The 13,575-nt window shown below is 40.2% G+C and overlaps 1 protein-coding gene across 4 annotated transcripts in view; it reads right to left on the bottom strand.

Moving 5' to 3' along the window:
- MCF2L2 (MCF.2 cell line derived transforming sequence-like 2) overlaps positions 1-13,575 on the bottom strand; it is a 259,746-nt gene that overhangs the window by 37,375 nt on the left and 208,796 nt on the right. For all 4 annotated transcript variants that reach the window (XM_005201629.5, XM_005201631.5, XM_005201630.5 and 1 more), the window contains 2 exons: positions 13,065-13,136; positions 8,990-9,115 (listed from right to left, as the gene is read on the bottom strand). In XM_005201629.5, the coding sequence (XP_005201686.2) occupies positions 8,990-9,115; positions 13,065-13,136 (198 nt within the window). The remainder of the gene's footprint in view (positions 1-8,989; positions 9,116-13,064; positions 13,137-13,575) is intronic.

Here is a 13,575-nt window from a genome sequence, read left to right as displayed (position 1 = left end):
TCAAGTGGACCACGTTTTGTCAGAACTTTCCACCATTGGATCATCATTACCATCTTTCTAAATTCCATAGGGGATAGTGATATGCTTCTCTGAGTGACAATCCCACTGCCGAAGTTAAGCACTCAGTGGAGTTAATGCATGAGTGCTAAGTCGCTTCAGTCATATTCAACTCTTTCCAACCCTATGGACTATAGCCATCCAGTCTCCTCTGTCCATGAGATTTTCCAGGAAAGAATTCTGGAGTGGGTTGCCATGCCCTTTTCCAGGGGATTTTCCCAACCCAGGAATTGAACCCACATCTTCTGTGTCTCCTATATTGGCAGGCAGGTTCTTTACCACTAGCACCACCAGGAAGCCCTAAATTCCATTTATATGCATTAATATACAGCTTTGTGTTTTTCTTTCTGACTTACTTCACTCTGTATAATAGGCTCCAGTTTCATCCTGCTCATTAGAACTGACTCAAATGAGTTTCTTTTTATAGCTGAGTAATATTCCATTGTGTATATGTACCACAACTTCCTTATCCATTCGTCTGCTGATGGACATCTAGGTTGCTTCCATGTCCTAGCTATTGTAAACAGTGCCGCAATGAACACTGGGGTACATGTGTCTCTTTCAATTCTGGTTTCCTAGGGGTGTTTGCCCAGCAGTGGGATTGCTGGGTTGTATTGCAGTTCTAGTCCCAGTTTTTTTTTTTTTAAGGAATTCCACACTGTTCTTCATAGTGGCTGCACCAGTTTGCATTCCCACCAATAGTGTAAGAGGGTTCCCACTTCTCCACACCCTCTCAGGCATTTATTGTTTGTAGACTTTTTGATGACAACCATTCTGACCGGTGTGAGATGATCCGTCATTGTGGTTTTGATTTGCATTTCTCTAATAATGAATGATGTTGAGCATCTTTTTATGTGCTTATTAGCCATTTTTATGTCTTCTTTGGAGAAATGTCTGTTTAGTTCTTTTGCCCACTTTTTGACTGGGTTGTTCATTTTTCTGTATTGAGTTGCATGAACTGCTTGTATATTTTGAAGTGTAATTCTTTGTCAATTGTTTCATTTGCTATTATTTTCTCCCATTCTGAAGGCTGTTTTTTCACCTTGCTTATAGTTTCCTTTGTTGTGCAAAAGATTTTAAGTTTAATTATGTACCATTTGTTTATTTTTGTTTTTATTTCCATTACCCTGGGAGGTGGGTCATAAGGGATCTTGCTGTGATTAATGTCAGAGAGTGTTCTGCCTATGTTTTCCTCTAAGAGTTTTATAGTTTCTGGTCTTACATTTAGATCTTTAATCCGTTTTTAGTTTGTTTTTGTGTATGGTGTTAGAAAGTGTTCTAGTTTCATTTTTTCACATATGGTTGACCAGTTTTTCCAGCACCATTTGTTAAAGAGACTGTCTTTTCTCCATTGTATATTTTTACCATCGTTGTCAAACATAAGGTGTCCACAGGTGCATGGATTTAACTCTGGACTTTCTATTTTGTTCCATTGATCTATATTTCTGTCTCTGTGCCAGTACCATACTGTCTTGATGACTGTAGCTATGTAGTATAGTCTGAAGTCAGACAGGTTGATTCCTCTAGTTCCATTATACTTTCTCAACATTGCTTTGGCTATTCAAGGTTTTTTTGTATTTCCATACAAATCATGAGACTGTTTGTTCTAGTTCTATGAAAAATACCATTGGTAGCTTGATAGGGATTGCACTGAATCTATAGATTCCTTTGGGTAGTATACTCATTTTCACTATATTGAGTCTTCTAATCCATGAACATGGTATATTTCTCCATCTATTTGTGTCCTCTTTGATTTCTTTCATCAGCATTTTATAGTTTTCTATATATAAATCTTTTGTTTCTTTAAGTAAATTTATTCCTAAGTATTTTATTCTTTTTGTTGCAATGGGGAATGGGATTGTTTCCTTAATATCTCTTTCTGTTTTTCCATTGTTAGTATATAGGAATGCAAGGGATTTCTGTGTACCAGTTTTATATCCTGCAACTTTACTATATTTATTGATTAGCTCTAGTGATTTTCTGGTGGTATCTTTAGGGTTTTCTATGTAGAGGATCACATCATCTACAAACAATGAGAGTTTTACTTCTTTTCCAATCTGGATTCCTTTTACCATCACAGCTTTTAAAAGCAATTCTAAAAGAGGCCAGAAGAATGGGGAAGCAGGAAACAAACCCAGTTATACTCTCTGATGACCTGCAGAGGGTGGGTGATGTTAACTAAGGTATCTGCCAAGGCATGGGCTGTAGAGGTTGAAGAGGCCACCTTTGGCAGCAGTGTTTTTGTCCTTTACAACCTCTACACTTCTCATCCCTCCCACAGCCATGGTTGTGATTGAGCAAAGGATGTGAATCCAGAGATGGGCCAGTCCCTGACCACAGAGGCCTGGTGTAAAAAAGATGTGCTAGATGGCCAGTCTGATCCCTGTGAGAACTGAGGAGATCTGAGGGGGAAGCAGTAAGCAGCAGGAATTGTAACTGTGAGATGTGTTATGAGAGGGCTGGAGCTGGAATAAACAATAAGGAAAAAGAGGTATGGAAAAAGTAAGTCACCAGAAACTATGAGGAAGAGGAAAAGAGACTGATGAGGGGAAACCAGTCAGTGAGCAGTGAGAAGAGAGGACATACCTGGCATGTATAGGTAGAGCACACCGGTGAGAACCCCAGCTGATTTCCCAGGCCAAACCTCTAGAGTTGCTATGTGTCCTAGAATTGTCGAGTTCCCACATCCATGACCCCTTTCCTGTCATTGTTCTGACTCTTCTTGAGGCCATATGGTTGCCTTTTCTAGTTAGCCTGTCAGCCTGGAGTTAATAGAGGAAACTGCTGTGTTTTGGGGAATGACTTGGAAGAGATGGGCTGCATATCACTCAGGTAATCTTGCATCAACTTTCTCAGGACCACACTAGCGATGGGATCAGACATCTCAATGCTTGAGGCCCATCCTGTGGTGGCTGAGGGCATATGCTCTGTATAGCACTGATGAAGGACAGGTGTCCATATATTACCATCATGGACACATGCCTGTGTGGAGGCCCCCCACTTCCAAAGGGAAGAGGGTAGGGGGATTGCTCTCAACAGGACCAAGGATGACTTATTGCCATCTTTTCAACCATTTGTATCCTTTCTTTCCAATCAGACAAGAGTTGGTCCCAAGATCAGAGACCACATGCACAACTTCTTGTAGATATTTGTGCCCAAAAGTATTGAATCATTTATTGACAGTTAGTGAGGGCCTGGAGGGACATGAAACTAAATGCTCAGCACTGTGAGGAAGCCAATTCAGTGATGACCTTAAACTGCCTTGAACAGTATTTCCCCCAAAACTCATGTCCACCCAGGATCTCAGAATGTGACTTTATTTGGAAATATGCTCTTTGCAGATGTTGTTAGTTAAAATGAGGTCATACTGGATAAGGGTGGGCCCTAATCCAGTGACTGATGTCCTTATAAGAAAAGAAAACAGAGACACACACAAGAGAAGACAGGACGACAGGCAGAAACTGGAGTGATGCAGCTCTAAGTTAACAAAGTCAGAAGACCAGCAAGAAACAATTCTTTCTAGAATCTCCAGAGGGAGCATGGGCCTACCAACACCTTGATTTTGGCATTCTTGCCTGCAGAACTGTGAGAGAAAAAATTTTTGTGTTTTTTCAGCCACCCAATTTGTGGTGGTTTGCTATGACAGTTTTAGGAAATAAATATAGCCCCAACCCATTTTTCTACTAGTGATGTAATGGTGTGACCCTCACTTTGGTGTGTTGATGAATCTGATGGGTGTGAGCTCAGAGATACAACACAGGGGCTCCCCAAAACAAATAAGCTAATGAAATGTCAGATGTCTCCTCCATATGGAAAATTATGGCAAAATAATCTAGTAAATGCTACCATTTTCTTATATGCAGAGTATATCATGCAAAATGCCAGGCTAGATAAAGAACAAAATGGAATCAAGATTGCTGGGAGAAATATCAATAACTTCAGATACGTAGATGATACCACCTTTATGGCAGAAAGTGAAGAAGAACTAAAGAGCCTCTTGATGAAAGTGAAGAGGAAAGTGAAAAAATTGGCTTAAAACTCAACACTCAGGAAACTAAGATCATGATATCTGGTCTCATCACTTCATGGCAAGTAGATGGGGAAACAATGGAAACAGTGAGAAACTTTATTTTGGGGAGCTCCAAAATCACTGCAGATGGTGACTGCAGCCATGAAATTAAAAGATACTTGCTCCTTGGAAGAAAACTATGACAAACCTAGATGGCATATTAAAAAGCAGAGGCATTACTTTGCTGGTAAAGGTCCATCTAGTCAAAGCTATGGTTCTTCCAGTAGTCATGTATGGATGTGAGAGTTGGACTATAAAGAAAGCTGAGAGATGAAGAATTGATGCTTTTGAACTGTGGTGTTGGAGAAGACTCTTGAGAGTCCCTTGGTCTGCAAGGAGATCCAATCAGTCCATCCTAAAGGAGATCAGTCTTGAGTGTTCATTGGAAGGACTGATGTTGAAGCTGAAACTCCAATACTTTGGCCACCTGATGTGAAGAGCTGACTCATTTGAAAAGACCCTGATGCTGGGAAAGATTGAGGGCAGGAGGGGAAGGGGACGACAGAGGATGAGATGGTTGGATGGCATCACCGACTCAATAGACATGAGTTTGAGCAAGCTTCGGCAGTTGGTGATGGACAGGGAAATCTGGCATGCTGCAGTCCATGGGATCGCAAAGAGTCAGACACAACTGAGCAACTGAACTGAACTGAACCATTTTCACATGTGGACATTTTGTAGGTAAGAGCTCTGATGTAAGAATTTAAAATATGCCTATATCAACCAAGGGGCTTCCCAGGTGGTGCTAGGGGTGAAGAAGTTGCCTGCCAATACAGGCGATATAAGAGACATAGGTTTGATTTCTGGGTCAGGAAGATCCCCTGGAGGAGGACATGGCAATCCATTCCAGTATTCTTGCCTGGAGAATCCCATGGACAAAGGAGCCTGATGGGCTACATACAGTCCATGGGGTTGCAAAGAGTTGGACATGACTGAAGCGATTTGTCACAGCAAAGCACAGGGCATATCAACCAAATGCAGAATTTGGCTGAGAGTGTGAATGTAGGGAAGAGCCCTCTTTTCAGTGGTCAGGTTTTCACTCCTGGCAACAACAGCTAAAGGGACAGAGCTATGTATTTTTGCGCAAAGAGGCAGGAAACATCTGGATAAATGAATTAGCACAAAGCTTGATCCAGCAATGAAAAGCAGAAGCTGTGGGACACAGGGGCCTGCGATTACAATTGCCAGAAGCAAAGGGGTTCCTTCCTTTCCAGCCTGATTAAAGACCCAAATAAGTCAGCACTGGGTTCTATATTCAGCATCTACCACCACCCAGGCATGGTGCTGGGTGCCTTATGATTTAATGTAGTCACATTTGAAATTCTTACATCAGAGGTCTGACTTACAAAATGCCCACATATGAAAATGGCAGCATTTACTAGATTTTTTAGGCCATTGTTTTTCATATGGAGGAGACCATCTGACATTAATTAATTCTCATTTATTCCTCACAATCACCCTTTAACATAGGTGTTGTGAGAAGCCCAAGGCAATTCTGCTGAGTCATCAAGAATATTTACTCACCCTTATTTCTGCAGCCAACACTATGGCAAAGAAAGCAGGAGCTAAAATAGAAAATAAAATACCTGGCCCTGGCCCACAGTGAATTTGTAATAAAAATAATTCCTTTGTTGAATAACATAAATTTGTTCCAGAAAATAAAAATATTTCATTCAACCATTACTATTCAACTTTGGAACTTGTTCCTGGCAAGTCAGAATTTAAAAGAACTCAAAATACATCTATATTTTATGCATTGGATTAAACAGGGGGAATTTTTTTTTTATCTTTTTTTGCAAGGAGAGAGAAGTAAATGACATCTCAGTGTTCCACAAAACAAACTTTCTTTAAAACTTTTTAAAGCTTCTGTGATTAAATTAAACCAAAAACTGAGTGTACACAAAAGGGAAAAAATGTAAATATCAGAAGGATATTTTTTAAGTTGTTTTAATTATGAACTCACCCACCAACTTCCATTTCTTTCCTTCACAATCAAATTAATATTGGATGTCAAGTAGGGAAACTAAGAAGTTAAGGTCTGAATTTATCTCTCCCTACAACACGTGGCTGTAAGTATCTTGTAATAAAGTTCTATGAAGCTGATGCAAAGAATCTCAAAATCACTAGATCTGAGTTAATAGTACTTGAGTTGTTAGTAAACTCTAAACAGAATCAGATAAAGAATATGTTGAGAGGTTGGCACCCGGGATAGGGAGCGAAGAGATCAAAGAAATAGTCCTAGCTGATAACCACATGATTGGGGTGAGTTAACTCTTCTTTTCATGGACCTGTTCCTGAATCAGAAAGCTGAAAAATCCAATGTCTGCTCTTCCATAACTCAATAGGATTATATAAAACTGTCAGGATACATTACTTAATATACTAGATGTAAAGGAAGTTAAAGTCTTAGTGAGAAAGAAACCGTAGAGTGTATGTTCTGAGGACACATGGGGAAGAAAAGTACTTTGCACTGGTGTTAAAAAATCTCTAAAATTCTATAAACTCATTCATCTTATTTGGTAACCAGTTTGGAGTGAAATCAGAGTAGATTGCTATTTACTCACATTTTAATCATTCTTTTCTCATAACTTCCTCTTTGTATGTTACTTACACTCAGAATAATAGCTGGGAGTTTCCTGCCCTGAGTACAGGTTTCAGGATATTCTTTTGATTCAGGAAAATGGATGTAATATGGTTAGCTGACATGTGTTCAAAGATAAAAAGAAGAACAGAAAGATGTTCCAAATGATTAAACAAGTTGCTTTCTTGACTTTCCTTAGCCAAAGAAGGAAACAGTTATCAAGAAAACAATCCCCTCTGCCCCACACCGCATGGTTCATGAATACCCTCTTAAATCATGCATCAGTAGTAAGCAGAGAGTGTTTTGGAGTCCCAGGGGACAGTAACAGCATTGTTACCCAGATCTCAGCAAACCCAGTGTAGCCATTTCTGAGATGCTGGCCAGAGAAAATCCAGGAGGGAGGGAAATACAAAATTATAGGAATTTTTTTGGTCCTAATTAATTTGCTTGGTTTGATTTCTGACAAGGAAAGAAATAAAAGGGTCATTTCATCTATCCAGACCTCAATAAATAGAATTTTAAATCCAGGTAAAAATGAAAGGGGAGAAAAGAGAAGGAAAGTATCTGAAATATAATTCTTTGAATACTTGATCCCCATGTGAGAAGCAGAATAATAGCCTCCCAAAGATGCCTGTGTCCTAATCCCTGGAGACTGAGAATACGTTAAATTACATGGCAAGTTAATTAAGATTGTTAATTGGCTGAATTTGAGATATGGAGATTATCATAGATTAACCAGTTAGGCCCAATGTAATCACAAGAGTCCTTAAAAGTGGAAGAAGTATAGATGATCTTATTTGCAAAGCAGATAGAGACACAGACATAGAGAATAAATGTATGGACAGCAAGGGGAAAGGGGGGGAGGAATTGGGAGATTGTGAATGACACATATACACTGTTGATACTATGTATAAAACAGATAACTAATGAGAACCTACGGAACACCTCAGGGAACTCTACTCAATGCTCTGTGGTAACCTAAAAAGGAAGGAAACACCACAAAGGGGATATATGTATATGTGTGGGCTTCCTAGGTGGTTCAGTGGTAAAGAATCCTGCCAAGCAGGAGACACCGGTTTGATCCCTGGGTCAAGAAGATCCCCTGGAAAAGGAAATGGCAACCCACTCCAGTATTCTTACCTGGGAAATCCCATTAACAGAGGAGCCTGATGGGCTACAGTCCATGAGGTTGCAAAAGGGTAAGACACAACTTAGCAACTAAACAACGACATGTATACGTATAGCTAATTTCACTTTGCTATACAGCAGAAACTAACACACATTGTGAAACAATTATACTCCAATAGGGAAGAGAAATAGAAGAGATGGTCTGAGTGATGTGAAGTGAGAAGAACTCAACCCACTGTTGCTGGTATTTAAGATGGAGAAAGATACCATGAGTGGAAGAATGTGGGTGGCCCTTGTAAACTGGAAAAGGCAGTGAAATATTCTCTCCAAAGGCCTCCAGAAAGAAAGGCAGACACCTTGATTTTAGCCTGGTGAGACTATGTTCTACTTCTGACCTATAGAACTATAAGATAATAAATTTGTGCTATTCTAAGCTGCCAAGCTTGTGATAATTTGTTATAACAATGACAGCAAATACATCTGAGTCAAAATCTAGAGTACTTCACAGCAAAAACAAGCTGTATATTAATTATGTCCCAGTCCCAGTGAGATCACACAGTCTTAGAGGACAGTTTGCCTGGAATGCCTGGGTCTGGCCTGCTTGGGATTAACTCTAATGCCAGAGTTGAGATGACCCAGTCCCCAGCACTCCCTCTTTTGGTATTTTTCTTTAAGCACATGGATTAAGGAATATACAATATATGCTCGTTGGACCTCTTCTTGGATCTGTGATGTAAAATGAGGTTAGACGTTCACTCAGGATCCATTTTCAAAATAATTTTCACAGAGAAAATAAAGCTAAAGAAGGAAAATCTCTTGATATTTTAATGGTGCCATGAGTGAGAAAATAAATAACTCCTTTAGCACTTTCTCCTGCCCAATATGCTCTGCTCCCTGAGTTCTTGCTTTTTCCAGAGTGTGGATCAGTTTCAACATTTGGGACCCCAAGAATCACAACCCAAGATTCCTAAAAATGCAGAGGTGCTGCTTGGAATCCCATAGCACACGTGTGCTGACCAATTTAGGTCACTTTGCCCAGAGTCAAATTCCTTCCCCACAGATCAGTTCTCTAACTTTGCCACAGTACCTTCCTACCCTTGTAGGATTGTGTCTGCCTTTGGTTAAAATGTCCCAACACTTGCTACAGAACATACCGGACATCCAGTGACTGCTGCCAGGTCCATGGCCAACTCACAGGACTTGATCAAATCCTCCATCATGGCCAAAGCCTGTTGTAGGTCAGCTAAGAAGGTTGAATCCTTGGTCCTCTTTGGCCCATTCTGTGGAAACCAAATGCCTTGTTGGAAATCAAAAGGTAAACCATCTACCAAGTAAAGAAATAAAACAGGACAGAGATAAGGAGTTGTGGATCTAGCCAGCAGGAGTGACTGAGAAGGTAGCTATATCAACCTATTTCCTTGCTCCCAAAGGTGGCTAAGGATATTTGCTGGTTTAACTATATCTCACACACACACACACACACAAGCAAAATCACTGACTACATTTTCTGCACACTATACTAATGAAGAATGAAGTTCATAAAATCATGGACATCATATTCTGGATATTTAAGAGATATCCTGAGTTTTTGTAAAGCATGAAAACTGCAGCCCTTCAAAAAGGCTGCTCTCCCTTTTACTCCCCTATCCCTCAGGGCCTATTGAATAGTACAGCTTGAGTATCATATTCCTGTATTTAATGTGATAGTCTTTACCTACGGATAAAATCATGCTTAAAACCATTCCAGAGGAGGATATTTGTAAACTAGAAGAGGCAAAGAATAGGCTGCCATGTGGAGGTTTACTAATGATTTACGTGTAAACACCACAATGGCAGCATTTGCCACACTGAATCTCCCCATTTTCTGTCACTATTAAAGATGCCAAAGAGGTAAGCCAATGTGATCTGTATCTTCCAAACAGGATGAAGACCCAGAATTAAGGAGAAAAAGCTAATTTAAGAGACCAACGAACGTTCCAATGATTACTATTGTGACACTTAGGACATGTTAGGGATGGTTGTTTCAGTTTGAAAGTCTTTCGCTTAGGATTTCTATATTTTATTCCCCTGCCACCTAGACAGCATATTTATCTGTTTTCTGGTAAACACAAACAGAAAGACTTTGTTTTTTTGCATTTTTAAAAAAACACAACAATTTCCACAAGAAAGATTAGAGAGCTCTTTGCTGCTCCCCACATACAGCCCGCTTCTTCTTGTCCTCTCCTGTAAGACATAAGCAAAGGTTTGTGTGTTTTTTAAATCTCTGCTTAAACACTGAAGATTAGCATCTTTGAATCAGAGATATGAATGACAGGGCTGATGAATGGAGTGGAGCATGCTGCCTCCACTGAACAACATGTCATAGATTCTTATTTTCTTACTCATGGTAAATACACTCCAGGTCCTGGTGAAAAACAACAGACTCTCACCTGAGTTTATGTCATTAACAAAGGATTAAAAGTGCTTACACCAGGCATCTCCCTCTTTACTAAATACTTGAAACTCAAATTACTTTCAGAGACTCAATGGCTCCTAGTCTCTCTCCTTCCCACTAACCCTTCTCCCACAAGCAAGATGGGGGGCTAGTTTTGTGTGATGTAGGACTCTTCCAGTTCCAGTTCAGTCGCTCAGTCGTGTCCAACTCTTTGTGACCCCGTGAATCGCAGCACGCCAGGCCTCCCTGTCCATCACCAATTCCTGGAGTTTACTCAAACTCATGTCCATCAAGTCGATGATGCCAGCCAGCCATCTCATCCTCTGTCGTCCCCTTCTCCTCCTGCCCCCAATCCCTCCCAGCATCAGAGTCTTCTCCAGTGAGTCAACCCTTCGCATGAGGTGGCCAAAGTATTGAAGTTTCAGCTTTAGCATCATTCCTTCCAATGAACACCCAGGACTGATCTCCTTCAGAATGGACTGGTTGGATCTCCTTGCAGTCCAAGGGAATCTCAAGAGTCTTCTCCAACACCACAGTTCAAAAGCATCAATTCTACAGCACTCAGCTTTCTTCACAGTCCAACTCTCACATCCATACATGACCACTGGAAAAAGCATAGCCTTGACTAGACGGACCTTTGTTGGCAAAGTAATGTCTCTGCTTTTGAATATGCTATCTAGGTTGGTCATAACTTTCCTTCCAAGGATTATGTGTCTTTTAATTTCATGGCTGCAGTCACCATCTGCAGTGATTTTGGAGCCCAGAAAAATAAAGTCTGACACTGTTTCCACTGTTTCTCCATCTATTTGCCATGAAGTGATGGGACCAGATGCCATGATCTTTGTTTTCTGAATGTTGAGCTTTAAGCCAACTTTTTCACTCTCCACTTTCACTTTCATCAAGAGGCTTTTCAGTCCCTCTTCACTCTGCCATAAGGATGGTGTCATCTGCATATCTGAGGTTATTGATATTTCTCCTGGCAATCTTGACTCCAGCTTGTGCTTCTTCCAGCCTAGCATTTCTCATGATGTACTCTGCATATAAGTTAAATAAGCAGGGTGACAATATACAGCCTTGACGTACTACTTTTCCTATTTGGAACCAGTCTGTTGTTCCATGTCCAGTTCTAACTGTTGCTTCCTGACCTGTATATAGGTTTCTCAAGAGGTAGGTCAGGTGGTCTGGTATTCCCATCTCTTGAAGAATTTTCCACAGTTTATTGTGATCCACACAGTCAAAGGCTTTGGCATAGTCAATAAAGGACTCTTACAAATGTTATTAATCCTCTTTAAGTTCTTACTGACATTATTGAAAGTGAAAGTGAAGTTGTTCAGTCTGTCCAACTCTTTGCGACCCCATGGACTGTAGCCCACCAGGCTCCTCCATCCATAGAATTTTCTAGGCAAGAGTACTGGAGTGGGTTGCCATTTCCTTCTCCAGGGGATCTTCCCAACCCAGGGATTGAATCCCGGTCTCCTGCATTGTGGGCAGATGCTTTACTGTAACCCAGGCTAGCTCTACTTGCTCCAGGCTATAAAAGTATTACCTATCACTTGGGCTTCTTTTAATCTTAAGCCATCCCCACAACACCTTTTGACCAGGGAGGGCATGGAAACGACCACTCCTTGAGACACAGGCCTCATGTTTTTCTTTTTATATCAGAATTTCATACTAGGGGAAAACCAAACAAACAAAAAAAAACACTTGCAAACCACAAGTTTCTTCCCATACTGTGTGACCATCACTTCTTCCAAGAGAAACTTGGTTGTCTTAGAATTCACAGACACACACACACACATACACACACACATTTGGAAGGGAATTGGGCATAATGTATATAGATTTACTAAGGAGTACAAAGAGGTAAATATAAATCATTCATAATCCTACCATTCAGGAAAACAACTGTAGGATTTTATTTTATTTATTTATTTATTTTTTAATTGGAGGATAATTAATTTACAGTATTGTGATGGTTTCTGCCATACATCAGCATGAATCAGCCATAGGTATACATATGTTCCCTCCCTGTTGAACCTCCCTCACACCCCATCCCACCTCTTTTGGCAGGAATCCAAATTGATACATCCACGATGGAGAACAGTATGGAGATTTCTTAAAAAATTAGGAATAAAACTACCATATGACCCAACAATCCCACTACTGGGCATATACCATTAAAAAAACCATAATTGAAAAGGACATATGCACCCCAGTGTTCATTACAGCACTATTTACAATACCCAGTACATGGAATTTTATATTTACTTCCAGGCTTTTACGTATGCATTTCACACTTTCACTTACTTTTGTATTCCTGTGAAACATTTTTATGTGGAAGGAAGAAAGTATATTACCACTCTTGCTATTACAAATCCCCCCCCAAAAAAACCCAAATCCCCACTTTTAAATTGTCTTTAGTTTTTTTGTTTTTTCCTGACTATGAATTATGGGATGAATATTATTTTAGAAAATTTACACAATAAAGATCATACACTAAGAAAACAAAATCACCATAAGTCCTTCCATGTATAGACAAACACCATTAGCTTCCCTGGTAGCTCAGACCATAAAGAATATGCCTACATTGTGGGAGACCAGGGTTTGATTCCCAGTTCAGGAAGATGCCCTGGAGGAAGGAATGCAACCCACTCCAGTATTCTTGCCTGGAGAATTCTATGGACAGAGGAGCCTGGAAGGCGATAGTCCATGGCGGTCGCGAACAGACACGACTGAGCGACTAACATTCACTTCATTAGCAGTTAGTAAATAAAATAATATTTAATTTCCAGTACCTTAGCCGAACCTCCTTCTAGATCACTTGGGTCCATCTCCAAATCCTCAGGAGACTCAAAATCCAGCAGCCCCTGTATTAACCCAAAAGCCTTATTGAAAATCAAAAAGTCAAATGCTAACTTAATCTATTGTGCAAACAATCTCCAGCCAATGCTAAACTGAGGATGCATATAAATTTGTCTGTTTGTCACAAGTAAGAGGGAAAAAGTAAATGGAATATTCAGCACAAAGTTCCTTCCACAAACATAGAATCACATTGGACACACTATTTTGTAGCCTGCTTTTTTTCAGCAACTTATTATGAACATTTTCCCACACCAATATACTTTTTTTTATACATGTTTTTAAATTGTGGCAGAGTATTGCATACTATGGGCTTCTCAGGTGGCGCTAGTGGTAAAAACACACCTGCCAATGCAAGAGATACAAGAGACTTAGGTTTGACCCCTGGTTGGGAAGATCCCCTGGAGTAGGAAATGGCAACCTGTTTTGATAATCTTGCCTGGCATT

The sequence above is a fragment of the Bos taurus genome, chromosome 1 (genome assembly GCF_002263795.3).
Source record: "Bos taurus isolate L1 Dominette 01449 registration number 42190680 breed Hereford chromosome 1, ARS-UCD2.0, whole genome shotgun sequence".
NCBI classification, from domain to species: domain Eukaryota; kingdom Metazoa; phylum Chordata; class Mammalia; order Artiodactyla; family Bovidae; genus Bos; species Bos taurus.
The sequence above is the reverse complement of the archived record's forward strand: the minus strand, read 5'-3'. Positions and strand labels throughout refer to the sequence as shown.